This window comes from Aphelocoma coerulescens, chromosome 29 (assembly GCF_041296385.1).
Source record: "Aphelocoma coerulescens isolate FSJ_1873_10779 chromosome 29, UR_Acoe_1.0, whole genome shotgun sequence".
NCBI classification, from domain to species: domain Eukaryota; kingdom Metazoa; phylum Chordata; class Aves; order Passeriformes; family Corvidae; genus Aphelocoma; species Aphelocoma coerulescens.
This window is the reverse complement of record NC_091042.1, coordinates 3,022,698-3,046,542: the sequence shown is the minus strand read 5'-3', so window position 1 is coordinate 3,046,542 and position 23,845 is coordinate 3,022,698. Positions and strand designations below refer to the sequence as shown.

The following is a 23,845-nucleotide window of genomic DNA, read 5'->3' as shown; positions in this document are numbered from 1 at the left end:
GAAACGGTACCGGGAGCGGGGCAGTAACGGGAACGGTACCGGGAGCGGGTCAGGGCCTGAAACGGTACCGGGAGCGGGTCAGTAACGGGAACGGTACCGGGAGCGGGTCAGGGCCTGAAACGGTACCGGGAGCGGGGCAGTAACGGGAACGGTACCGGGAGCGGGTCAGGGCCTGAAACGGTACCGGGAGCGGGGCAGTAACGGGAACGGTACCGGGGGCGGCACCGGGAATGGAGCAGGACCAGTGTCGGTCCCGGTGCCGGTGTCGGTGCTGGTGCCGGTGTCGCTCCCGGTATCGGTGTCGGTCCCGGTGTGACTCCCGGTATCGGTGTCGGTGCCGGTCCCGGTGCCGGTGTCACTCCCGGTATCGGTGTCGGTCCTGGTGTCACTCCCGGTATCGGTGTCAGTGCCGGTGTCGGTCCCGGTGCCGGTGTCAGCGCTGGTCCTGGTGTCACTCCCGGTTTCTGTGTCGGTCCCGGTGTCACTCCCGGTATCGGTGTCGGTGCTGGTGTCGGTCCCGGTGTCACTCCCGGTATCGGTGTCGGTCCCGGTGCCGGTGTCAGCGCCGGTGCCGGTGTCACTCCCGGTGCCGGTGTCGGTCCCGGTGTCACTCCCGGTATCGGTGCCGGAGCAGCCCCGGTCCCGCAGCGGCGGCGGGGCCGTCCCGCGGTCTCTGCCTCTCTCTAGCGGCTCCTCCCCGCAGAGCCGCGCCCGCAGCCCCGGCACCGGCACCGGCACCGGCACCGGCACCGGCACCGGCACCGGCAGCCCGCGGCGGCACCTCCCGGTACGGCCCAGTTCGGCCCAGCGGCTCCCAGTTCAGCCCCGGGACAGCGCCAGGGAGGGAGGGAGGGAGGGAGGTCCCCACTGCAGCCCCAGCCCCCCACCCTAAAAACCCCTCGGGATGACCCCCCCCATCCCCTCCCCCATCCCCCATCCCCTCCCCCATCCCCCATCCCCTCCCCCATCCCCCTCACTGCCTCTTTCCTGGGATTTTTACCAATTTTTGCCTTTATTTATTCCAGAATTCCACACAAAACGCCGCGAGGCAGCGACCCGTGAACCCTCCCCCCCTTCCCCCCCCCTTATTCCTAACGGGAAACTGAGGCAGGGCCCGTCCCCCACCCCCTAAAGGAGCCCTAAACCCCCTCCCGAGTGGGGAAACTGAGGCAGGGACCCATCAACCTCCTGCTCCCCGGCTCCTGAGTGGGGAAACTGAGGCAGGGCGCCATCAATCCCCTGTGCCCCAGTCCCCAACTGGTCAAACTGGGACAGGGCCGCACCATCCTCCTTCCTCCCAGTCCCCAGCTGGGGAAACTGAGGCAGGGCCCCATCCATCCCCTTTTCCCCAGCTCCCAACTGGTCAAACTGGCACAGGGACCCGCCAACCCCTTTCCCCCCAGTTCCCCCGAGGGGAAACTGAGGCACGGCCCCATCGACCTCCTTCCTCCCCGTCCCCAGCTGGGGAAACTGAGGCAGGGATTCATCCTCTGCCTTGCAGTGATGCCCTAAATCCTTTTCTGCCTGGGGAAACTGAGGCAGGGCCCCATCCATCCCCTTTTCCCCAGCTCCCAACTGGTCAAACCGGCACAGGGACCCGCCAACCCCTTTCCCCCCAGTTCCCCCGAGGGGAAACTGAGGCACAGCCCCATCGACCTCCTTCCCCCCAGTCCCCAGCCGCGCTCCCTCCCGCACCCCCAGCAGCCGCAGCACCCCGATCTCGCCCAGCCTGGCCCGGGCCGCTCCCTCCCAGCCGCGGTTGGCGCGGGGGTTGCGGGGGGACGGGTGCGGCAGGGCCCGCACGGGCACGGCCAGCCCGGCGGCCGCCAGCGCCCGGCGCGCCCGCAGCTCGGCCACCCGGCCCAGGGCCACCACGAGCCGCACCCTCAGGGCCACCACGGCGGCCGCCAGCGCCGCCCCGCACGGGCCGAGCAGCCGCTCCCGCTCCGGGGCCCGCAGCTCCGGGGGGGGGACGTTGCGGCCGCTGGCGGCGAGGAAGAGGAGGGGGCAGAGGTTGTGCACGAAGCAGTGGCGGAAGAAGGCGCGGGGGTCCGGGCAGAGGCTCCGGATGAGCCCCCAGAAGCGGGCGCCGCTCACCTCGGCCCGCGGGCAGCCCAGCCCCAGCACCGGGCGCTTGGGGTGCTCCTGGGGGGGCTTCAGCACCGAGCCCGTCACCCGCAGCCACTCCCGAACGTGCCACGCCTCGCCGAACGGCACCTGCGGGGCGGCCCGGGGGCGTCAGCGGGGGGAAGGGGGGGGGAGAGCGCGGGGACCCCCCCACACCCCCACGGGTGACCCCCGGGTTCGGGTTCCCGGCTCTGAGATGCCGTGGGATGGAGCGGGACTCCTCTGGGGACCGCCCCGTGCCTCAGTTTCCCTCCCCTGGGACTCCATGGGACAGACTGGGACTCCCTGGAGGATCCCCCGTGCCTCAGTTTCCCTCCCCTGGGACCCTATGGGATGGCCTGGGAACCCCTGGGCAACCCATGAACCCCCCCGTGCCTCAGTTTCCCTCCCCTGGGACCCCCTGCGTGACCCATGAACCCCCCCGTGCCTCAGTTTCCCTCCCCTGGAACCCCATGGAATGGCCTGGGACCCACCCCCTGGGGGGATCCCCCGTGCCTCAGTTTCCCTCCCCGGGACCCCATGGAATGGCCTGGGACTCCCTGGGGGATCCCCCGTGCCTCAGTTTCCCTCCCCTGGGACACCCTGGGCAACCCATGAACCCCCCCCCGTGCCTCAGTTTCCCTCCCCTGGGACCCCCTGGGCAACCCATGAACCCCCCCTGTGCCTCAGTTTCCCTCCCCCGGGACCCCATGGGACAGACTGGGACCCCTTGGGCAACCCATGAACCCCCCCCGTGCCTCAGTTTCCCTCCCCTGGGACCCCATGGAATGGCCTGGGACCCCCTAGGGGATCCCCTGTGCCTCAGTTTCCCTCCCTTGGGACCTCACGGGACAGACTGGGACCCCCTGGGCAACCCATGAACCCCCCCCGTGCCTCAGTTTCCCTCCCCTGGAACCCAATGGAATGGCCTGGGACCGACCCCCTGGGGCGATCCCCCGTGCCTCAGTTTCCCTCCCCGGGACCCCATGGAATGGCCTGGGACCGACCCCCTGGGGCGATCCCCCGTGCCTCAGTTTCCCTCCCCGGGACCCCATGGAATGGCCTGGGACCCCCTGGGGGATCCCCCGTGCCTCAGTTTCCCTCCCCTGGGACCCCATGGAATGGCCTGGGACCGACCCCCTGGGGCGATCCCCCGTGCCTCAGTTTCCCTCCCCTGGGACCCCACGGAATGGCCTGGGACCCCTGGGGGATCCCCCGTGCCTCAGTTTCCCTCCCCTGGGACCCCCTGGGCAACCCATGAACCCCCCCCGTGCCTCAGTTTCCCTCCCCTGGGACCCCACGGGACAGCCTGGGACCCCCCCTGAGCACCCCCAGGACCTCCCGTTCCCTCACTCGGCGCCCCCCGGGATGCGCTGGGGCCCCCCCCGCGCCCCCCGCGCCGCTGACCCCGGTCTGGGCCATGCCGAAGGGGCCGGGGTTCATGCCGAGGAACAGCACGGCCTTGGGGCCGCGGCAGTAGCGGCGCACGAAGTCGCGGTGCGGCTCCCACGCGTACTCGAGCGGGGCGTACACGAGGGCCACGGGCGGCCCCGGCGGCGGCAGCGCCCGCAGCTGCTCGGTCAGAGCCCGCTCGAGCGCCAGGAACCGCCCGGCCACGCCTTCGGCCCGCTCCTCATCCTCCTCATCCTCCTCATCCTCCTCATCCTCCTCATCCTCCTCATCCTCCTCATCCTCCTCATCCTCATCCGCGGCTCCGTCCTCAGCCTCCTCCCGCGATCCTTCCTCCTCCTCCTCCTCCTCCTCCTCGTCCTCGTCCCGCCGCGGCCCCGCCTCGGGCCCGGCGCGCTCCATCCCCCATCGCCTGCGGGCACCGCGGGGACGCGCTGAGCGCGGCGGGGACCGAGGGGACGCGGGGCTGGGGACCGAGGGGACGGAAGGAGCGCCGGGGGGGATGGCGGAGGGGACAGCGGAGCCCCGAGGGGACAGCGGAGCCCCGGGCAGGGACGGCAGAGCCCCGGGGGGGGACAGGGGAGCCCCGGTCGGGGACGGCGGAGCCCCGGGGGGGACAGCGGAGCCCCGGTCTGGGACAGCGGAGCCCCGGTCGGGGACGGCAGAGCCCCGGGGGGGGGACAGCGGAGCCCCGGTCGGGGACGGCGGAGCCCCGGGGGATGGTGGAGCCCCGGGGAAACAACGGAGGCCCCGATCGGGGACAGCGGAGCCCCGGGGGACGGCGGAGCCCCGGGGGGGGAAAGCGGAGCCCCGGGCAGGGACAGGGGAGCCCCGGGGGGGGACAGCGGAGCCCCGGTCGGGGATGGCGGAGCCCCGGGGGGGGACAGCGGAGCCCCGGTCGCGGACAGGGGCACAGCCGTGACCAGGCGGCCCCGGCCCCGCCCGGCCCCGCCCCTCGCGAGCCCCCCCCGCGTCCCCTTTCCCCTTTCCCCCCCCGGACCCCCCGAGTGCCCCTCACAGCCCCCTCCCCCTCCCTCCGCGGTCCCCTCGTGACGTCACACAGCCCCCGGTGACGTCACGGCCGCCGCCGCCGCGAGCCCACCTGAGCACGCGCCGCTCTCGCCGCGCGCCGGGCCCCGCCCCCCCCGCCCTCGGCCCCTTCCCGGCGTGCCCCGCGCGCGCGGGGGAGGGGCGGGGCCCGGGCCTTTGTCTGCGCGCGGAGTTTCCCATCGTGCTTTGCGGTGGGAACCCAGCCCCCCCCCCACCCCCCCGAACCCCCCCCCGAACCCCCCCGGGGCCGCGAACGCGCGTGGGGAACACGGGGGGGGCACCCACGGGAGTGGGGGGGGGGTGAAGGGCGGTGGGGCGCGCACGGGAGGGGGCGGGGTCTCCTCAGGCCGCGCCCCTTCCCGCGGTGGGGGGGGGGGGGCAGCGCGCGGGGCTGCGGCGGCGCGAGGGCGCCCCCTGGCGGGCCCGGGAGGGAAGGCGGTGGCGACCGGGAGCGTCCCCAACCCCCCCTTCGGTGTCACCCGAACGTCCCCAACCCCTGTCCGGTGTCACCCGAGTGTCCCCAACCCCTCCTTCGGGGTCACCCGAGCGTCCCCAGCCCCTTCCCGGTGCCACCCGAGTGTCCCCAACCCCCCTTCGGTGCCACCCGAGTGTCCCCAACCCCTGTCCGGTGTCACCCGAGCATCCCCAGCCCCTTCCCGGTGTCACCCGAGTGTCCCCAACCCCCCCTTCGGGGTCACCCGAGCGTCCCCAGCCCCTCTCCGGTGTCACCCGAACGTCCCCAACCCCTTCCCGGTGTCACCCGAGCGTCCCCAGCCCCCCCTTCGGTGTCACCCGAGCGTCCCCAGCCCCTTCCCGGTGTCACCCAAGCGTCCCCAGACCCCCCTGTGACACCGGGAGCGCCCCCAGCTGCCCCACCAAGCCCAAGCAGCCGCACCGCAGAGTCCCCGAGCCCCCCTCCATTGTCACCCCGCTGTCCCCAAACCCTCCCGTGTCACCCCCGGTGTCCCCAAACCCTCCCGTGTCACCCCCGGTGTCCCCCGTGTCCCCTCCGGGCCCCCCCCGGTGTCCCCGGTGCCGCTTTGTCCCCGCGCTGTGCGGCTGCAGCTCCGCGTTGTCACCACCAGGTGGCACCGGAGGCCCCGCTGAACGGACCGGGGGGGGGACAGAGCTGGACCCCCCCCCGCTTTTTTGGGACCCCCTGAAATGGGGCGGGGTCCCACCCTGACCCGGGGTCCCACCTGACCCTGTACTGGGGACACCGGGGGGTCCCCAAGGTCCCCCCCGACCAAGCAGCTCCTGAAAAGTCACCGTTTATTGGAAGCAAATCCAGGGGGGTTGGGGACGACACGGGGACAGAGGGGACACGGGGACACCCCGGGGGGGCCCCGGCTAAAAACACCGACTTTAAAAAACACCAAAAACCGGGGCCGACCCCCCCAAATCTGCCTGGGGGTGGCGGGGGGGGGGTTGGGGACAGGTTGGGAACCCCCCTTAAACACCCCCGAAGGGAAGGGACACCCCACCCCTGTCCCCAGGGGGGCTGCAGGGGGGGGCAGGGTGGCCCCTGGGGACACTGGGACGGGGACAGTGGGGTGGGGAGGGGTCCCGGGGGGTCCCCATGGATGGGGGGGCTATGTACAGTGGGGGGGGCGCTTAGCTGCGGGGGGGGTCCCGCTCCTTGCTGTCACTGTCCTCGGGGTACGCGTGCCACGTCAGCCGCTCCTCGTAGAAGGCGATGACAATTTGGGGACACTTGAGGTTGGCCTCCTTGGCCAGCACCAGGTCGGCCTCGTCCGTGTCCTTCCTGGGGGGTGGGGACAAGAATAGGGGGTCAGGGGGGCACGGGGATGAACTGGGGGCACGGGGATGAACTGGGGACACAGGGATGAACTGGGGGCACGGGGATGAACTGGGGACATGGGGATGAACTGGGGACACGGGGATGAATGGGGGACATGGGGATGAACTGGGGGCATGGGAATGAACTGGGGGACACGGGGATGAACTGGGGACACGGGGATGAACTGGGGGCATGGGAATGAACTGGGGGACACGGGGATGAACTGGGGACACGGGGATGAACTGGGGGACACGGGGATGAATGGGGACACGGGGATGAACTGGGGGACACGGGGATGAACGGGGGACACAGGGATGAACTGGGGACACGGGGATGAACTGGGGGACACGGGGATGAACGGGGGACATAGGAACGAACTGGGGACACGGGGATGAACTGGGGGCATGGGGATGAACTGGGGGACACGGGGATGAACTGGGGACATGGGGATGAACTGGGGGACACGGGGATGAATGGGGGACATGGGGATGAACTGGGGACACGGGGATGAACTGGGGGCACGGGGATGAATGGGGGACACGGGGATGAACTGGGGACACGGGGATGAACTGGGGACATGGGAATGAACTGGGGACACAGGGATGAACTGGGGGCACCCAGTTCATGGGACGAGCTGGGGACACGGGGATGAACGGGGGACACGGGGATGAACTGGGGACATGGGGATGAACTGGGGACACAGGGACGAACTGGGGACATGGGGACAAAATGGGGACACGGGGATGAACTGGGGACACGGGGATGAACTGGGGACACGGAGACGAATGGGGGACACGGAGACGAATGGGGGACACGGGGATGAACTGGGGACACGGGGATGAACTGGGGACATGGGAACGAACTGGGGGCATGGGGATGAACTGGGGGCATGGGGATGAACTGGGGGTTGGAGGGACACAGAGACAAACTGGAGGAACACAAACTGAGGGGAGAGGGGGACAAACTGGAGGGACACAAACTGGGGGGACAGGGGGACAAACTGGAGGGACACAGGACAGCCACAAATTGGGGGACACGGACACAAATGGGGGGGGGACAGGAAGTCGCTGGCACAAACTGGGAGCACTGGGAGGTCCCACACACAGCCCGGGGGGCTCAGGGGACTCTGGGGACGCCCGTGGTGGCCTCACCACTTCATGAGGAACATGAGGTCCCCGCAGGAGTCGGTGGCCCCGATGATCTTCTCGGGCTCCAGCCCCCGCTCGAAGCCACGGGCGATGTCGTTGCTCTGGGAGTTTTGGGGAAAAATGGGATTTTTTTGGGAACAGAGAGATTTTGGGGCGAGGAGGGGACAGGGAGGCGGTGCAGCTGCAGGTTGGGGACGCTGTCCCCAGCGTGGTGGCCCTGGGGGAGTGCCCCGTGGCTGGGCACTGTCCCGTTCCCTGGTGGCCATTCCAGGACTGCAGACTCCTGTCCCCATGGAGAGGACACTGGGTGCCACTGTCCCCATCCCTTGTCCCTGTCCCCATCTCCGCTGTCCATTCCTGTCCCCAAGCCTGGGTTCCCAGCCCATCCCTGTTTCCTTGTCCCCATCCCTATCTCTGGGTGTCCATTGTCCACCCTTGGTCCCTGTCCCTGGGTGTCCAGTCCTGTCCCCTACCCGTGTCCCTGTCCCCACCCCCATCCCTGGATTCCCTGTCCCCATCCCTGGATTCTCACCCCCATCCCTGTGTCCCTGTCCCCATCCCTTGGTCCCTTGTCCCCATCCCTGGATTCCCTGTCCCCATCCCTGTGTCCCTGTCCCCATCCCTGGATTCCCACCCCCATCCCCGTGTCCCTGTCCCCATCCCTGGATTCCCTGTCCCCATCCCTGTGTCCCTGTCCCCAATCCCCATGTCCCTTGTCCCCATCCCTGGATTCCCTGTCCCCATCCCCGTGTCCCTGTCCCCATCCCTGTGTCCTTGTCCCCATCCCTTTGTCCCTGTCCCCCATCCCTGTGTCCCTGTTCCCATCCCTGGATTCCCACCCCCATCCCCGTGTCCTTGTCCACTCCCCGTGTCCCCATCCCCATCCCCCTGTCCCTGTCCCCATCCCTGGATTCCGTGTCCCCATCCCCGTGTCCCCGTCCCCATCCCTGGATTCCGTGTCCCCATCCCTGTGTCCCCATCCCCGTGTCCCTGTCCCCATCCCTGTGTTCCCATCCCCATACCCCTGTCCCTGTCCCCATCCCCGTGTCCCTGTCCCCATCCCCCTGTCCCTGTCCCCATCCCTGTGTCCCTGTCCCCATCCCTGTGTTCCCATCCCTGTGTCCCTGTCCCCATCCCCGTGTCCCTGTCCCCATCCCTGTGTTCCCATCCCCATCCCCCTGTCCCCATCCCTGTCCCCACGTCCCCTCTCACCTCCCTCTTCTTCTTGGCACGCCCATCCTCGCTGCCGGGCAGTCCCTTGCGCTTGGCACCCTCGGGGCGCTCCCGGGGCCGTGTCCCATCGCTGTCCCTCATGTCCCTCATGTCCCTCATCCTGCGGTCCTTGCGCAGGAACTGCGAGATCAGCTCGGGACAGTCCAGGTTCTTCTCGGGCTCCCACGTGTTGTGTTCCCTGTGGGACACCGTCAGGGGACAAGGGGACACCCAGGGGACACCCCCCCAGTCCCCACGTGTTGTGTTCCCCGCGTGGGACATTGCTGGAACACCGCGGGGACACTGTGGGGACACCTCCACGCATGGAGGTCACACAGCGGTGTCCCCACAGGGTCCCCTGGCACAGAGCAGGGTCCCTGCAGCGTCCCCGTGGCATCCCCAGGAGTTGTGTCCCACCGGGGTCAGCTCAGGGTCGCTGCGGTGTCCCCTGTCACACAGCAGGGTCCCCACAGGGTCCCTGTGTCCCCTCACACCCCAGCAGTGTCCCCATGTCCCCTGTCACACAGCAGGGTCCCCGTGTCCCCTCACACCCCAGCAGTGTCCCCATGTCCCCTGTCACACAGCAGGGTCCCCACAGGGTCCCCGTGTCCCCTCACACCCCAGCAGTGTCCCCATGTCCCCTGTCACACCGCAGGGTCCCCACAGGGTCCCCGTGTCCCCTCATACCCCAGCAGTGTCCCCACGTCCCTGTCACACAGTGGGATGCCCACAGGGTCCCCGTGTCCCCTCCCACCCCAGGCTCCCAGCAGTGTCCCCATGTCCCTGTCACACAGCAGGGTCCCCACAGGGTCCCCGTGTCCCCTCACGCCCCAGCAGTGTCCCCACGTCCCTGTCACACCGCAGGGTCCCCACAGCGCGTCCCTGCCCTGCCAGGTCCCCTGGGTGCCCAGGAGCCGTGTCCCGTGTCCCCCGCGCTGTCCCCGGTGTCACTCACTCGGAGAAGCCCTTCCACTTGAGCAGGTACTCGGCTTGGCCCCTCACCACGCGCCGATCCAGAACCTTCTCCACCACATACTCCTCCTCCTCCCCCGAGGACGAGCTGTCGGCTGCCCGCCGGCTCCTCCTGCCCATAGCGCAGCCACCGCTCTGGGGACGGGGACAGGGTCAGGGAATGTCACCATGGGGCAGGGATCAGGGTCAGGGAATGTCACCATGGGGCAGGGACAGGGAACAGGGTCAGGGAATGTCACCATGGGGCAGGGAACAGGGTTAGGGAATGTCACCATGGGACAGGGACAGGGAACAGGGTCAAGGAACGTCACCATAGGACAGGAAACAGGGTTAGGGAATGTCACCATGGGACAGGGAATGTCACCATGGGACAGGGAACAGGGTTAGGGAATGTCACCATGGGACAGGGAATGTCACCATGGGACAGGGAACAGGGTTAGGGAATGTCACCATGGGACAGGGACAGGGAACAGGGTCAGGGAATGTCACCATGGGACAGGGAACAGGGTTAGGGAATGTCACCATGGGGCAGGGACAGGGAACAGGGTCAGGGAATGTCACCATGGGACAGGGAACAGGGTCAGGGAATGTCACCATGGGACAGGGACAGGGAACAGGGTCAGGGAACGTCACCATAGGACAGGGAACAGGGTCAGAGAATGTCACCATGGGACAGGGAACTGCCCTGTGGCTCCTCCTGCCCATAGTGCAGCCACCGCTCCGGGGACAGGGAACAGGGAATGTCACCGTGGGACAGGGACAGGGAATGTCACCATGGGACAGGGAGTGTCACCATGGGACAGGGAACAGGGAATGTCACCGTGGGACAGGGACAGGGTCAGGGAATGTCACCATGGGACAGGGACAGAGAACAGGGTTAGGGAATGTCACCATGGGGCAGGGTCAGGGAATGTCACCATGGGGCAGGGAACAGGGTCAGAGAACGTCACCATGGGACAGGGAATGTCACCATGGGACAGGGAACAGGGTCAGGGAATGTCACCATGGGACAGGGAATGTCACCATGGGACAGGGAACAGGGTCAGGGAATGTCACCATGGGACAGGGAACTGCCCTGCGGCTGCTCCTGCAGCCACCGCTCCATGGGACGTGGCATTGTCACCCCGGGGGCCCAGGGGACACCACAATGGGGCCGCTGGGGGCATCTCAGGACCCCCAAAGGGAGATTTGAGGGCTCCTGGAGCTCCCTTAAAGGCAGGGTTGGGGTGACCTGGGGACCCCCAAGGGGGGATTTGGGGCACCTGGGGACCCCAAGGGGGGATTTGGAGTCATCTCGGGATCCCCAAGGGGGGATTGGAGCACCTGGGGACCCCCAAGGGAGGATTTGGGGTGACCTGGGGACCCCCAAGGGAGGATTTGGGGTCATCTCGGGATCCCCAAGGGGAAACTGGGGCACCTGGGGACCCCCAAGGGAGGATTTGGGGTGACCTGGGGACCCCCAAGAGGGGATTTGGGGTCATCTTGGGATCCCCAAGGGGGTATTGGGGCACCTGGAGACCCCCAACGGGGAATTTGGGCACCTGGGGACCCCCAAGGGGGGATTTAGGGTGACCTGGGGACCACAAGAAGGGATTTGGGGTCACCTGGAAACCCCAAAGGAGGGAACTGGGGGCACCTCAGGACCCCCCAAAGGGAGATCCTGGGGCGGGGAGGGAAGGAGAGGGAGATTCCTAAAAACCAGCGGGGATTTAGGCACAAAGAAACACAAACTGGGCTAAAAACCAGTAAAAAAGCGAGAACTTAGGCGGAGAGAAATGGAATTCGGGATAAACCCCCTAAAACTGGGCGGGATTCGGGAACAGGGAAATGGAATTCGGGCTAAGCCCCTTAAAAACGGGCAGATTAAAAAAAAAAAAAGAAAAAAAAAGAGGTTTTAAGAAAACCCCAATTTGGGCTTTTTTTTTTTTTTTTCTCCTTAGCCCTTGATTTTAGCGGATTTTTTTTTTTTTTTTCTTTTAAATGCAGCCCTAAAGCCCCGTGAGGGAGGCCGGGAATTCCTCGCTCCCGGGTGGAATTTCCTGCCGGATTCCCGGCGGGATTTCCCGGCGCGGGATTTGGGCGGGAACCGGGAGGTTTTGGGAGGATTTGCGTGGGAAGAGGGACCGGTTTGGGTGGGAAAAGGCGGCTTTGGAAAGGGAAGGGCCGGGATGGAGCCCCCGGGGCGTCGCATCCCGGATCCCGCGCCCGGGAATCCTGAGGGAACAAAGGGAAGGCGCCGCTTTGAGGCCAAAAGCGCCGTTTCGAGAGCTAAAAACCGCAGTTCTGAGGCAAAACCCGCCGGCTCGAGGCGGGAAAACGCGAGTTTGAGGCGGAACGCGGCGGTTTGAAGGCAAAAGCCGCAGTTTTGGGGTAAAAAGCCGCAGTTTTGGGTTCAAAGCGCGGCCGGGGGGGGGGGGCGGTATCTGGGCCTGGGGGCGGGGCCAGAAGCACGCCCCGCACTGCGATTGGTTAGAGCCGCCGCGCGCCCGCACCCTGATTGGTTGAGCGCCCCGCCGCTCGCCACAGCCCTCGCCGCGCTACCATTGGGCGGAGAAACCGTCACTCCAACTGCCGCCCCGCCTCCGCTCCGATGTCATTGGCCAGCGCGCCTGTCAATCGCCGCGCCATCCCACCTCCCGTCCACTGCTATTGGCTACCGTGCCCGTCACTCCGCGCGCGGCCCCGCCTCCCGTCCGCCGCTATTGGCCAGAGCGCCTGCCCGTCACGGCGCCAAGACCCGCCCCCGCGCTGCCGCCCATTCATCCGCCGCCCGCCGCCGGCGCTACCTGCGCGGAGAGCGGCTTCGGCGCGGGCCCGTCCGCCGCGGTTTGGCCGCCCCTCCGAGCTGCCGCTGCTCCGCGCTCCGCCCGCCAAAACCGCCCGCAGCGCGCAGGCGCCGCCGGCCGCGCTCCGCGCATGCGTCCGCCCGCCTTTCCCCCCTCCCCAAACCCCGCCGCGATTGGCGCATGCGCTGCTTCAGGCGCACCTTGGGGCCGGCGGGCGGGCGGCCCCTCCTCGCCGCCGCCGGGACTCGCCGCCGCCCCGCTCTGCGCCCGCCGCGCCGCGCTCGCCGAGCTGCGCTGGGCCCGCCGGCGGCCCGCGCTGAGCGACGGCCGCGCCCGCCAATAGGGACCGTCCCCCCGCGCGCCCAGCCAATCAGCGCCGAGCGAGGGGCGGGCCCTCCGCCGCGCCAGCGAATCACCGGCGCGCCGGGGAGTCTCCGGGCCGGAGCGGGAAAAGCTGCGCGGGGCGTGACCGCGACGGTTTTGCCCAATCAGCGCGGCGCGGGGGCGGGACGTGGCCGCGGGCGGCCAATCAGCGCCGGCGCTGCGGGCGGAGCGCGGCGGCTGCGCCAATGAGGCGGCGGCGCCGGGCGGCGTCGGCCAATGGGAGGCGGCGCGGGGGCCGGGCGGGCGGCGGGGGCGGCGGGGTGAGGCGGCGGCGCTCGCGTCGCTCGGCCCCTTTCCGTGTCGGCCCTCGCAGAGGGAGCATCGCGCGCTGCCGCCACCGCCCGGCCCGCCCCGCCCCGCGCCGCCGCCATGGCCAAGGCCGAGGTCAGCGCTCACACCCCTTTCCCCTCGCCGATCCCCGCGGGTTATTTTTTATTCCGTCGTCCCCCCCCCCCGCCCCCCCCCGCCCCCACCCCGCGCCGCCGCCGCCGCCTCGCGGGCCGCGCGCGCTCACTGCGCCTGCGCGCGCCGCCCGTCCCGTCCCACGGCGCGCGCGCCCCCCCCCCCCAACCCCCCCCCTCACCCGCGCAGGCGCCGTGGGGGGGGGGGGGGGGCGGGGGTCACACACGGAGCCCCCCCCCTCCCCTCCCCCCCTCCCCCTCAGGCGCATGCGCGACCCCCCCTCACCCCCCCCCCCCCCCGCGCGTGCCCGCGGCCACGTGCGCGTCCTTTGTGTCACCCGGGATTGGGGGGGGGGGGGGGGGGTGTCTCGAAATTCGGGGTGGGGTGGTCGAAATTGGGGGTTGGCGGGACAAAAATGAGGGGTGTGGGGGCTTGGGAGGGTCAAAATTGGGGTTGGGGGCTTCTAGGGGGGTTGGAGGAGTCCGAATTTAGGGTTGGGGGGTCCGAAATGAGGGGCTGGGGGCACTGAGGGGTGTGGTGGGCCCCGAAAATAGGGGCTGGGGGAGAGGGTTGGGGGCCTGGGAGGTCTAGGGATTTGGGTTGGGGGTCCATAGAAGTGGGGACTGGGGGGGTTGGGGGTCTGGTGGCCCCCCCCAAATGGGACCTGGGGATGCTCAAGGACCAAGTGACCCCAAAAGTTTGGGATGGAGGAGCTCAGGGGTTCCTTTGGGGTTAGGGATGGGGCCCAGGGGGGGGGTCAAGGGCCTGATGGGCCCCAAAATCAGGCACTGGGGGGGGGCTCTGGGTCCCTTTAGGGCCTGGGGGTCCCCAAAAGAGGATTTGGGGGTTTCAGGGTCTCCCTGGCCCTGGGTGGCATCTCAGGTGAGGGGTGGTGGGGGCTTCTTGACCCCCTCAGGTTGGGTCTGGGGGCTCCCAGGGGGATTTGGGGTGTCAGGACCTTCCTGGGGCTGGGAGCAGTCCCAGGGTGAAATTTGGGGTTTTAGGGCATCCGTGGAGCTGGGATGTTCCCAGGGGGGATTTGGGGTGTCAGGAGCTGTGGGGGCGGCCCAGGGTGAAATTGGGGGTCCCAGGAGGGATTTGGGGGGTCCTAGGGGGGGGATTTTGGGATGTCAGGACCTCCCTGGAGCTCTGGGGGATCCCAGGGGGAATTTGGGGTGTGAGGAGCTGGGGGGAGAGGGGGATCTTGGGGGGGATTTTGGGGATGTCAGGAGCTGTGCGGGGGGGATCCCAGGAGGAATTTTGGGGTCTCCAGCCCCCCGTGACCCCTCCGTCCGTGTCCCCCTGTCCCGCAGTCCCCGAAGGAGCCGGAGCAGCTCCGGAAACTTTTCATCGGCGGCCTCAGCTTTGAAACCACAGACGAGAGCCTGCGCAGCCACTTCGAGCAGTGGGGCACCCTCACCGACTGCGTGGTGAGAGCCCGGCCTCAGCCTCCCCTGGCACCCCTAAACCTCCCCTGGGACCCCTAAACCTTCCCTGCGATCCCCTAAACCTCCCCTGGGACCCCCTAAACCTTCCCTGCGATCCCCTAAACCTTCTCTGGGATCCCCTAAACCTTCCCTGCGATCCCCTAAACCTTCCCTGGGACAGCAACATCTCCCCTGGGATCCCCCAAACCTTCACTGGGACAGCAAATCCATCCCTGGGACCCCCTAAACCTCTCCTGGGACCCCCTAAACCTCTCCTGGGACCCCCTAAACCTTCCCTGGGACAGCAAAACCTTCCCTGGGACCCCCTAAACCTTCCCTGGGACAGCAAAACCTTCCCTGAGACCCCCTAAACCTTCCCTGAGACCCCCAAATCCCTCCCTGGGATCTCCAAATCCCTTCCTGGGACAGCAAGACCTTCCCTGGGATACCCAAAACCTTGTCTGGGACCCCCAAATCCGTCCTTGGCACAGCACAATCTTCTTTGGGACACCCAAATCCTTCCTGTGATCTCCAGATCCCTCCCCAGGGCACCAAAACCTTCTCTGGGTTCCCCAAATTCTTCCTTGGGACTCCTAAAACCTTTCTCCAGGACCCTTAGACATTCCTTGGGACCCCAAAACCTGCCCTGGGACATCCAGACCTTGCTCAGGATCCCCAAAACCTTCCCTTGGAGCCCCAAATCTTTCCCTGGGACCCTCAAATCTTTCCCTGGGACCCCGAAACTTTTCCTGGCACCCCCAGATGCGCGTCAGGGTCCTCCCCCCACAGCCCCAAACCTCCCCTGGGCTCCCAAACCTGCTCGGGGACCAACCAAACTCTGCAGGGCCCCCAAACCTTCCCCAGCTCCCCCCAGAGCAGCCCCTGGGTGTGAGAGACTCCTCACCTGTGTGAGACCCCTCACCCGTGTGTGTCCCCTGCCCGTGGGCCCGACCACGAAGCGTTCGTGGGGCTTTGGTTTTGTCACATCCCTGACCTGTCCCCTGTGTCCCTGGCCTATCCCTGGCCTGTGCCTGGCCTGTTCCTTGTGTCCCTGGCCTGTCCCCTGTGTCCCTGACCCGTCCCTTGTGTCCCTTGTGTCCCTGACCTGTCCCTGACCTGTCCCTGACCTGTCCCTTGTGTCCCTGGCCTATCCCTGACCTGTCCCTTGTGTCCCTGGCCTATCCCTGGCCTGTGCCTGGCCTGTTCCTTGTGTCCCTGGCCTATCCCTGGCCTGTCCCTGACCTGTCCCTTGTGTCCCTGGCCTGTCCCTCACCCATCCCTGACCTGTCCCTTGTGTCTCTGGCCTATCCCTGGCCTGTGCCTGGCCTGTTCCTTGTGTGCCTTGTGTCCCTGGCCTATCCCTGGCCTATCCCTGACCTCTCCCTTGTGTCCCTGGCTTGTCCCTCACCCATCCCTGACCTGTCCCCTGTGTCCCTCACCTGTGCCTGGCCTGTCCCCTGTGTCCCTGGTCTGTCCCTGACCTGTCCCTTGTGTCCCTGGCCCGTCCCTGGTCTGTCCCTGACCTGTCCCTTGTGTCCCTGGCCCGTCCCTGACCCGTCCCTGTCCCCAGGTGATGCGGGACCCCAACACGAAGCGCTCGCGGGGCTTCGGGTTCGTCACCTACTCCTCGGTCGAGGAGGTCGACGCCGCCATGAACGCGCGGCCACACAAGGTGGACGGCAGGGTGGTGGAACCCAAACGGGCCGTGTCCAGAGAGGTGAGGGGACAGAGGGGACCCTGGGGACACTGAGGGGACACTGGGGACACTGGGGATACTGGGGGGACACGGGGGGGTGGTGGAACTCAAATGGGCTGTGTCCAGAGAGGTACGGGGATACTGAGGGGACGCTATGGGGACACTGAGGGGACACTGGGAACACAAGGGGGTGGTGGAACCCAAATGGGCCATGTCCAGAGAGGTGAAGGGACACTGGAGACACTGAGGGGACACTGGGGACACAGGGGGGTGGTGGAACCCAAATGGGCCGTGTCCAGAGAGGTGCAGGGACAGAGGGGACTCTGGGGACACTGAGGGGATCCTGGGGACATGGAGGGGTGGTGGAACCCAAACGGGCCGTGTCCAGAGAGGTGAGGGGACACTGAGGGGACACGGGGGACACTGAGGGGACACTGAGGGGGTGGTGGAACCCAAACGGGCCGCGTTCAAAGAGGTGAGGGGACCCCGGGGACACTGAGGGGACATGGGGGGGTGGTGGAACCCAAACGGGCCGTGTCCAGAGAGGTGAGGGGACCCTGGGGACACTGAGGGGACAGTGGGGACACAAGGGAGCGGTGGAACCCAAATGGGCCGTGTTCAGAGAGGTGCAGGGACCCTGAGGGGACACTGGGGGGACACTGAGGGGACACGGGGGGGTGGTGGAACCCAAACGGGCCGTGTCCAGAGAGGTGAGGGGACATGCTGGGGACAGTGGCACTTGGGGCTGGGGTGGTGGCAGTGGCCGTGCCCGCTGCTTGCAGCAGTGACACCGGGGACAGTGGCGGCCGTGCCCCTGCCCTGTGCCCGCTCCATCCCCGCTCCGTGCCCGCTCCATCCCCATCCCTGTCCCCGCAGGACTCGCAGCGGCCCGGCGCGCACCTGACGGTGAAGAAGATCTTCGTGGGCGGCATCAAGGAGGACACGGAGGAGCATCACCTGCGGGACTACTTTGGCCAGTACGGCAAGATCGAGGTCATCGAGATCATGACCGACCGCGGCAGCGGCAAAAAGCGCGGCTTCGCCTTCGTCACCTTCGACGACCACGACTCGGTCGACAAAATCGTCAGTGAGTGCCCCTGGGGATGGCGTGGGGACGGTGTGGGGCTGGGGATGGCGTGGGGACGGTGTGGGGCTGGGGATGGTGTGGGGACGGTGTGGGGCTGGGGATGGCATGGGGACAGTGTGGGGCTGGGGACGGCGTGGGGCAGCGACAGCCTGGCTGGGGCTGGCGTGGAGCTGGGGATAGTGTGGGGCAGGTGTGGGACTGGGGATGGTGTGGGGATGGTGTGGGGACAGCGTGGGGCTCGGGATGGCGTGGGGCAGCGACAGCCTGGCTGGGGCTGGCGTGGAGCTGGGGATGGTGTGGGGCAGGTGTGGGACTGGGGATGGCATGGGGATGATGTGGGGATGGCGTGGGGATGGTGTGGAGCTGGGGATGGCATGGGGACAGTGTGGGGCAGGTGTGGGACTGGGGATGGCATGGGGATGGTTTGTGGCAGCCTGTCTGGGGCTGGCGTGGAGCTGGGGATGGTGTGGGGCAGGTTTGGGACTGGGGATGGTGTGGGGACAGTGTGGGGATGGTGTGGGGCAGGTGTGGGGCTGGCACAGGGACGGTGTGGGGCAGGTTTGGGACTGGGGATGGCGTGGGGATGGTGTGGGGACGGTGGGGGGCAGGTATGGAGCTGGGGGTGGCACAGGGACGGTGTGGGGCACTGACAGCCTGGCTGGGGACAGTGTGGGGCAGGTGTGGGGTTGGGGATGGCATGGGGACAGTGTGGGGCAGTGACAGCCTGGCTGGGGATAGTGTGGGACTGGTGTGGAGCTGGGGATGGCGTGGGGATGGTGTGGGGCAGGTGTGGGGCTGGGGATGGCGTGGGGATGGTGTGGGGATGGGGGTGGCACGGGGACGGTGTGTGGGGGGGTGACAGCCGGCTGGGGACAGCCTGGGGGGGTGCCAGCCCAGCTGGGGACAGTGAGGGGACAGTGCCAGCCCGTTTGGGGACAGCGAGGGGACAGTGCCAGCCCGGCCTGAGCCCCCGCCGTGCCCGCAGTCCAGAAGTACCACACGGTGAACGGGCACAACTGCGAGGTGCGCAAGGCGCTGTCCAAGCAGGAGATGGCCAGCGCCTCGGCCGGCCAGCGAGGTGAGCGCCCGGCCCTCGTCCCCCGGCCTCGCCCCGCCCGTGCCAGGCCGCCCGTGCCACCCGCGCTGTGCCTAAAGGCTGTGCCCCCCCCCCCGCCCCCCCTCCTAGGCCGCAGCGGCTCCGGGAACTTCGGCGGCGGCGGCGGCCGCGGCGGCTTCGGCGGCGGTGACAACTTCAGCCGCGGCGGCAACTTCGGGGGCCGTGGTGAGTGAGGGCTCAGCCGGGGCCGGAACCCCCCCGGGACGCGACCCCCCCCACGGATGGGGACCCCCCGATGGCGGCCGCCGCTCCGGTGTCCTGCTCCTCGTCCCGTCCCGTCCCTCCCGGGCTCCGGTGCCCGTCCCGTGGCGGGGCCCCAGCGCGGTTTGTTCTTTCCAGGTGGGTTTGGCCGCGCCGGCGCCTACGGCGGCGACGGATTTAATGGATTTGGCGCTGACGGTAAGGCCAGGCCGGGCCCGAGCCCCGGGGGCACCGCCAGCCACGCAGCCCGGCCCCGCCAGCCACGCAGCCCGCGCCGCCCGCGCCCACCGGAGCCCGGCCCCTCCGCGGCCACCACGGCCCCGCGGGCTCACGTCCCCTTCTCCGCGTGTTTCCCGCAGGTTACGGGGGCGGCGGCGGCCCCGGCTACTCCGGGGGCAACCGGGGCTACGGCGGCAGCGGATCCTACGACGGCTACAACAACGGCGGCGGCGGCTTCGGCGGCGGCAGCGGGGGCCGGCGGCCGGCACGGGGGCCAGCGCTGGCCGTGCGCAACGGCCTGGCCGAGGCGGGCACAGGTGGGACCCCCACGGGGGGTGCGGGGACGGGGGGAAGCCGTGGGGTCACCCCCGGGTAAAGCTGCGGGTCCTGGGTGTATGGGCACGTCCTGGTGTTTGGGGGTATGGGAGAGCCGTCCTGGGGTGTTTGGGGTTCTGGGGGAGCCATCCCGGAGCTCCCGAGGTGTTTGAGGTTCTGGGGGAGCCATCCTGGGGTGTTTGGGGTTATGGGAGAGCCGTCCTGGGGTGTTTGGGGTTATGGGAGAGCCGTCCTGGGGTGTTTGGGGTTCTGCGGGAGCCATCCCAGAGCTCCCGAGGTGTTTGGGGTTCTGGGGAAGCCATCCCGGGGCTCCTGGGGTGTTTGTGGTTCTGGGGGAGCTGTCCAAGAGCTCTCAGGGTGTTTGGGGTTCTGGAGGAGCCATCCCGAGGTGTTTGGGGTTCTGGGGGAGCCATCCCAGAGCTCTCGGGGTGCTTGGGGTTCTGGAGGAGCCGTCCCGGAGCTCCCGAGGTGTTTGGGGTTCTGGAGGAGCCATCCCGGGGTGTTTGGGGTTCTGGGGGAGCCATTCTGGGGTGTTTGGGGTTCTGGGGGAGCCATCCCAGAGCTCCCGAGGTGTTTGAGGTTCTGGAGGAGCCATGCCGGGGTGTTTGGGGTTCTGGGGGAGCCATCCCGGGGCTCCAGGGGTGTTTGGGGTTCTGGGGGAGCCATCCCAGAGCTCCCCAGGTCTTTGGGATCCCAGTTAAAGCCCCCTGGACTCTCAGCTCCCAGTTCAACCATCCCAGAGCTCCCAGTGCCTTTGGGATCTCAGTTCCCCCTTCCCAAAGCTCCCGATTCCCCTCTCCACGGGCCACCCCTGGGTGCTCCCTGTGCCCCCCCGTGTCCCTGGTGTCCCCCTGACCCCTCTGTCCCCCCCCAGGCAGCAATTTCGGGGGTGGGGGCAGCTACAACGACTTCGGCAGCTACAACAACCAGGCCTCGAGCTTCGGGCCCATGAAGGGCGGCAGCTTCGGGGGGCGCAGCTCGGGACCCTACGGCGGCGGTGAGTCCCAAAACCACCCGGGGGGCCCCAAAAATCACCTGGGGGAGGCCTCAAAATGTACTGGGGAGACCTAAAAATGAACTGGGGAGACCCAAAAATGTATTGGGGAGACCCAAAAATGTATTGGGGAGGCCTCAAAATGTACTGGGGAGGCCTCAAAATGTACTGGGGAGGCCTCAAAATGTACTGGGGAGACCCAAAAATGTACTGGGGAGGTCTCAAAATGGTCTGGGGAGACCCAAAAATGGACTGGGGAGGCCTCAAAATGGACTGGGGAGACCCAAAAATGTATTGGGGAGGCCTCAAAACGTACTGGGGAGACCCGAAAATGGACTGGGGAGGCCTCAAAACGTACTGGGGGGGCCTCAAAACGTACTGGGGAGATCTCAAAACGTACTGGGGAGATCTCAAAATGTACTGGGGAGACCCGAAAATGTATTGGGGAGGCCTCAAAACGTACTGGGGAGACCCAAAAATGGACTGGGGAGACCCAAAAATGTACTGGGGAGGCCTCAAAATGTACTGGGGAGACCCGAAAACGTACTGGGGGCAGCTTTGGGGGGTGCAGCTTGGGGCTCTACAGGGGCTGTGAGTCCTGGGGGACCCCAAAATCATCTGGAGGAGACCCTAAAATGTACTGGGGAGACCCTAAAATGTACTGGGGGGGACCTGAAGTAACCTGAGGGGGCCCAGCTCAGGGCCCTACAGCGGCAGTGAATCCTGGGTGGGGGCAAAAATCACCTGGGGGACCCCAAAATCGCCTGGAGGAGCCCTAAATGAGCTGAGAGGCCTCAAAGATGAGCTGGGGGGCCCCAAAATGTACTGGAGAGACCCCAAAGTGTCCTGGGAGGGGTCGTGTGTCACTGGGGGGTCCCAGGGGGGTCCCCACATGAGTGTCCCCCCCAAATTTCCCTAAATCCCCACAGGCGGCTACGGCAGCTCCAGCGGCGGCGGCAGCTACGGAGGAGGGAGGAGGTTTTAATGGCCAGGTGAGGGGGGGAAATGGGGCAAAAAAAGGGGGAAAAGGGTGGGGAAGAGATGGGAAAATTGGTGGGGAAAAGGGGAAAAGATGAGGGGAAAATTGGTGGGGAAAAGGGGAAAAGATGAGGGGAAAATTGGGGGGGAAAAGGGGAAAAGATGAGGGAAAAATTGGGGGAAAATGGGAAGAAGATTGAGAGAAAAAGTGAAAGAAACGATTGGGGGGAAAAGTGAGGGAAAAGGAAAAGTTGGGAGGAAGGTTCAGGGAGAAGAGTGGGGAAAATGAACAAAAAATAAGGTTGGGAAAAGAGGAAGAGGTGGGAAAAAGGAGGGAGGGATAAAGGAAAAGGATTGGGGGGGACAAAGAGAAAGGTTGAGGGGGAGAAGGAAGAAAAGAGGTGTGGAAGTGGAAAAAGGTTGGAAAAGGGAGAAAAAGTTGGGAAGAAATGGAGGAAAAGGTTAAAAGTGGGAGAAATTGAGAGGGGAAAAAGTGATAGGGAAAAAATGAAGGAGTTGGGAGAAAGGGAGGGGGAAAAGGGGACCAGAAATAGGAAAAATGGCAGGAAAAGGGGTGGAAATGGGGGAAAGGGGGGGAAGGGGTGGAGCTGGGAATTCTGGTGGGATTTGGGACAGGATTGGGGCTGGGATTGGGGCAGGGATCAGGGCTGGGGTCGGGGCAGGGATTGGGGGCAGGGATTGGGACAGGATCGGGGCTGGGATCAGGGCAGGGATTGGGGCTGGGATTGGGACAGGATCCGGGCAGGGATCAGGGCTGGGTTTGGGACAGGATCAGGGCAGGGATCGAGGCCAGGATTGGGACCGGGATTGGGGCGCAGGGATTGGGGCAGGGATTGGGACAGGATCAGGGCAGGGATCGAGGCCAGGATTGGGACCGGGATTGGGGCGCAGGGATTGGGGCAGGGATTGGGACAGGATCAGGGCAGGGATCGAGGCCAGGATTGGGACCGGGATCGGGGCAGGGACCGGGATTAGGGCTGGGATTGGGACCGGGACCGGGGCTCTGTTTCCCTGCCGGAGTCCCCAGCTCCGGAGCTGATCCCGATCCTGACCCTGCCCCGTCTGTCCCGCAGGAGCCGGAGCCGGGTGGGAGCCGGGGCGGCCCCTGGAGCCAGCGCCGGGCCCGGGCGGAGCCCCCGGGACCCTCCAGGACCCTCCGGGACCCCGGGGCCGCTGTGGGGTCGCCGTGCCCGGGGTCCCCTCGTAGTTCCCGAGCGGAGCCGCCGGAATTTCCCTTCCCCCCCCCTCCACCCCCCCGTGTCCTGTACCCCTCCCCCTGTCAATAAATGTCTCTTGGGTTTTTTTTTTTTTTTTTAAATTATTATTTTTTATTATTCTCCATGATTTTAGAGGTGGGGGCTGCTCTCCTCCTGATTGGTCGCCTCAGCTGTCAGTCACAGCCTGGCTCCGCCCCTCCCCAAATTCACCCCCCTCTCTTGTCACCCTGGGTGTCCCCAGAGCGTCCCCCGGGTGTCCCCCGGGTGTCCCCATCCCCCCCCCCCCCCGCCGCTAATTCCCACCTTCCCTTTTGTAGGAGCCGCCGGCCCCGGGAGAGGAGCCCGCGGAGGTGAGCGGGGGCACAGAGGGGACACTTGGGGACAGCCCAGGGCCGGGCCACCCCCCCCAGGGCCGGGCCACCCCCCCCAGCCCCGCCCCAGCGCCCGCGGGACCCCCCGGTGCCCTCAATAAAAGGGTATTTTTGTACCTGTGTCCCTCCCGTGTGTGGGGACAGGGCGGGAGGGAGGGAGGGGACAGGGACAGGAGGGTGGAGGACAGGGCTGGGGGACACCGGTTTGGGGACCCCGGAGGCAGCCAGGGCCACAGGGGACCTGGAGGGGACCTGGAGGGGACGGGGCCAGGAGGTGACAGCAGGAACGGGGTGCCCGGGGGCGCCCGGAACGCCGGGATCGGGATGTGTCACCGGGATGTGTCACCGGGCAGGGAAGGTGGCGGGAATGTGTCACCCCAGGGTGACAGAGGGTGACAGAGACACGCGGTGCCTTGGGAGCAGGTTTATTGTGGGGTGACAGTGACAGGGCTGTCCCCAGGGTGTCACAGGGGGCTGTGGGCACAGGGGGACAGCCCGAAGCTCTCGGGGGACCTGGGGGTCCCATCCCTGTCCCCGAGTGTCCCCAACACCTGGTGGGTGACACGTGGGGTCCCATCCTCGTCCCTGAGTGTCCCCAACAGCTGGGAGGTGACAAGTGGGGTCCCATCCCCCAGTGTCCCCAGCACCTGGGAGGCGAGACTGCCCAGGTCCCCATCCCCCAGTGTCCCCAACACTCGATGCGTGACCTGTGCCAGGTTCCCACAGGTATCCCTGAGAGCACCCAGCACCTGGGAGGGGACACCAGTGAGGTCCCCACGGGTGTCCCCAAGAGCACCCAACACCTGGGAGGTGACACCGGCCATGTCCCCATGGGTGTCCCTGAGAGCACCCAGCACCTGGGAGGTGACACCGGCTGGGTCCCCACAGGTGTCCCCATCCCCGAGAGCAC

The 23,845-nt window shown here is 67.2% G+C and overlaps 3 protein-coding genes across 5 annotated transcripts; 1 reads left to right on the top strand and 2 right to left on the bottom strand.

Moving 5' to 3' along the window:
* Positions 1–1,033: 1,033 nt before the first annotated feature.
* On the bottom strand, positions 1,034–4,652 carry SMUG1 (single-strand-selective monofunctional uracil-DNA glycosylase 1). The gene is made up of 3 exons (XM_068997727.1): positions 4,619–4,652; positions 3,514–3,928; positions 1,034–2,217 (listed from the first exon to the last, which is right to left on the bottom strand). Exons 2-3 carry the CDS (start codon positions 3,916–3,918, stop codon positions 1,129–1,131), a joined length of 1,494 nt encoding a protein of 497 aa, XP_068853828.1. The 5' UTR covers positions 3,919–3,928; positions 4,619–4,652; the 3' UTR covers positions 1,034–1,128.
* Positions 4,653–5,821: 1,169 nt separating this feature from the next.
* CBX5 (chromobox 5) lies at positions 5,822–12,769 on the bottom strand. Of its 2 annotated transcripts, none has more exons than XM_068997749.1 (5): positions 12,686–12,769; positions 9,683–9,834; positions 8,728–8,926; positions 7,519–7,616; positions 5,822–6,331 (listed from the first exon to the last, which is right to left on the bottom strand). In XM_068997749.1, the coding sequence occupies exons 2-5, from the start codon at positions 9,817–9,819 to the stop codon at positions 6,181–6,183; spliced, it is 585 nt and encodes a 194-aa protein (XP_068853850.1). In that variant the 5' UTR covers positions 9,820–9,834; positions 12,686–12,769; the 3' UTR covers positions 5,822–6,180. The 2 variants fall into 2 exon arrangements, with proteins under 2 accessions (XP_068853850.1, XP_068853849.1); XM_068997748.1 differs by lacking the exon at positions 12,686–12,769 and adding an exon at positions 12,486–12,569.
* Positions 12,770–13,151: 382 nt separating this feature from the next.
* Positions 13,152–22,507, top strand: HNRNPA1 (heterogeneous nuclear ribonucleoprotein A1). 2 transcript variants are annotated; one of them, XM_068997745.1, is made up of 11 exons: positions 13,152–13,253; positions 14,585–14,701; positions 16,269–16,415; positions 17,271–17,481; positions 18,467–18,559; positions 18,668–18,763; positions 18,938–18,997; positions 19,159–19,335; positions 20,229–20,351; positions 21,278–21,340; positions 22,421–22,507. In XM_068997745.1, the coding sequence occupies exons 1-10, from the start codon at positions 13,239–13,241 to the stop codon at positions 21,331–21,333; spliced, it is 1,095 nt and encodes a 364-aa protein (XP_068853846.1). In that variant the 5' UTR covers positions 13,152–13,238; the 3' UTR covers positions 21,334–21,340; positions 22,421–22,507. The 2 variants fall into 2 exon arrangements, with proteins under 2 accessions (XP_068853846.1, XP_068853848.1); XM_068997747.1 differs by lacking the exon at positions 18,938–18,997.
* The last annotated feature ends 1,338 nt before the right edge of the window (positions 22,508–23,845 follow it).

Coding starts and splice junctions, on each gene's coding strand:
- SMUG1 (XM_068997727.1), bottom strand. CDS start 3,918: ATGGAGCGCGCCGGGCCCGAGGCGGGGCCGCGGCGGGACGAGGACGAG. Junction 2,218..3,513: donor TCGGCATGGCCCAGACCGGG/GTCAGCGGCGCG, acceptor GCCGCCCCGCAG/GTGCCGTTCGGCGAGGCGTG.
- CBX5 (XM_068997749.1), bottom strand. CDS start 9,819: ATGGGCAGGAGGAGCCGGCGGGCAGCCGACAGCTCGTCCTCGGGGGAG. Junction 8,927..9,682: donor AAGTGGAAGGGCTTCTCCGA/GTGAGTGACACC, acceptor GGTGTCCCACAG/GGAACACAACACGTGGGAGC. Junction 6,332..7,518: donor CTCATGTTCCTCATGAAGTG/GTGAGGCCACCA, acceptor CCCACCCCCCAG/GAAGGACACGGACGAGGCCG.
- HNRNPA1 (XM_068997745.1), top strand. Junction 17,482..18,466: donor CTCGGTCGACAAAATCGTCA/GTGAGTGCCCCT, acceptor CCGTGCCCGCAG/TCCAGAAGTACCACACGGTG. Junction 18,764..18,937: donor CGGCAACTTCGGGGGCCGTG/GTGAGTGAGGGC, acceptor TGTTCTTTCCAG/GTGGGTTTGGCCGCGCCGGC.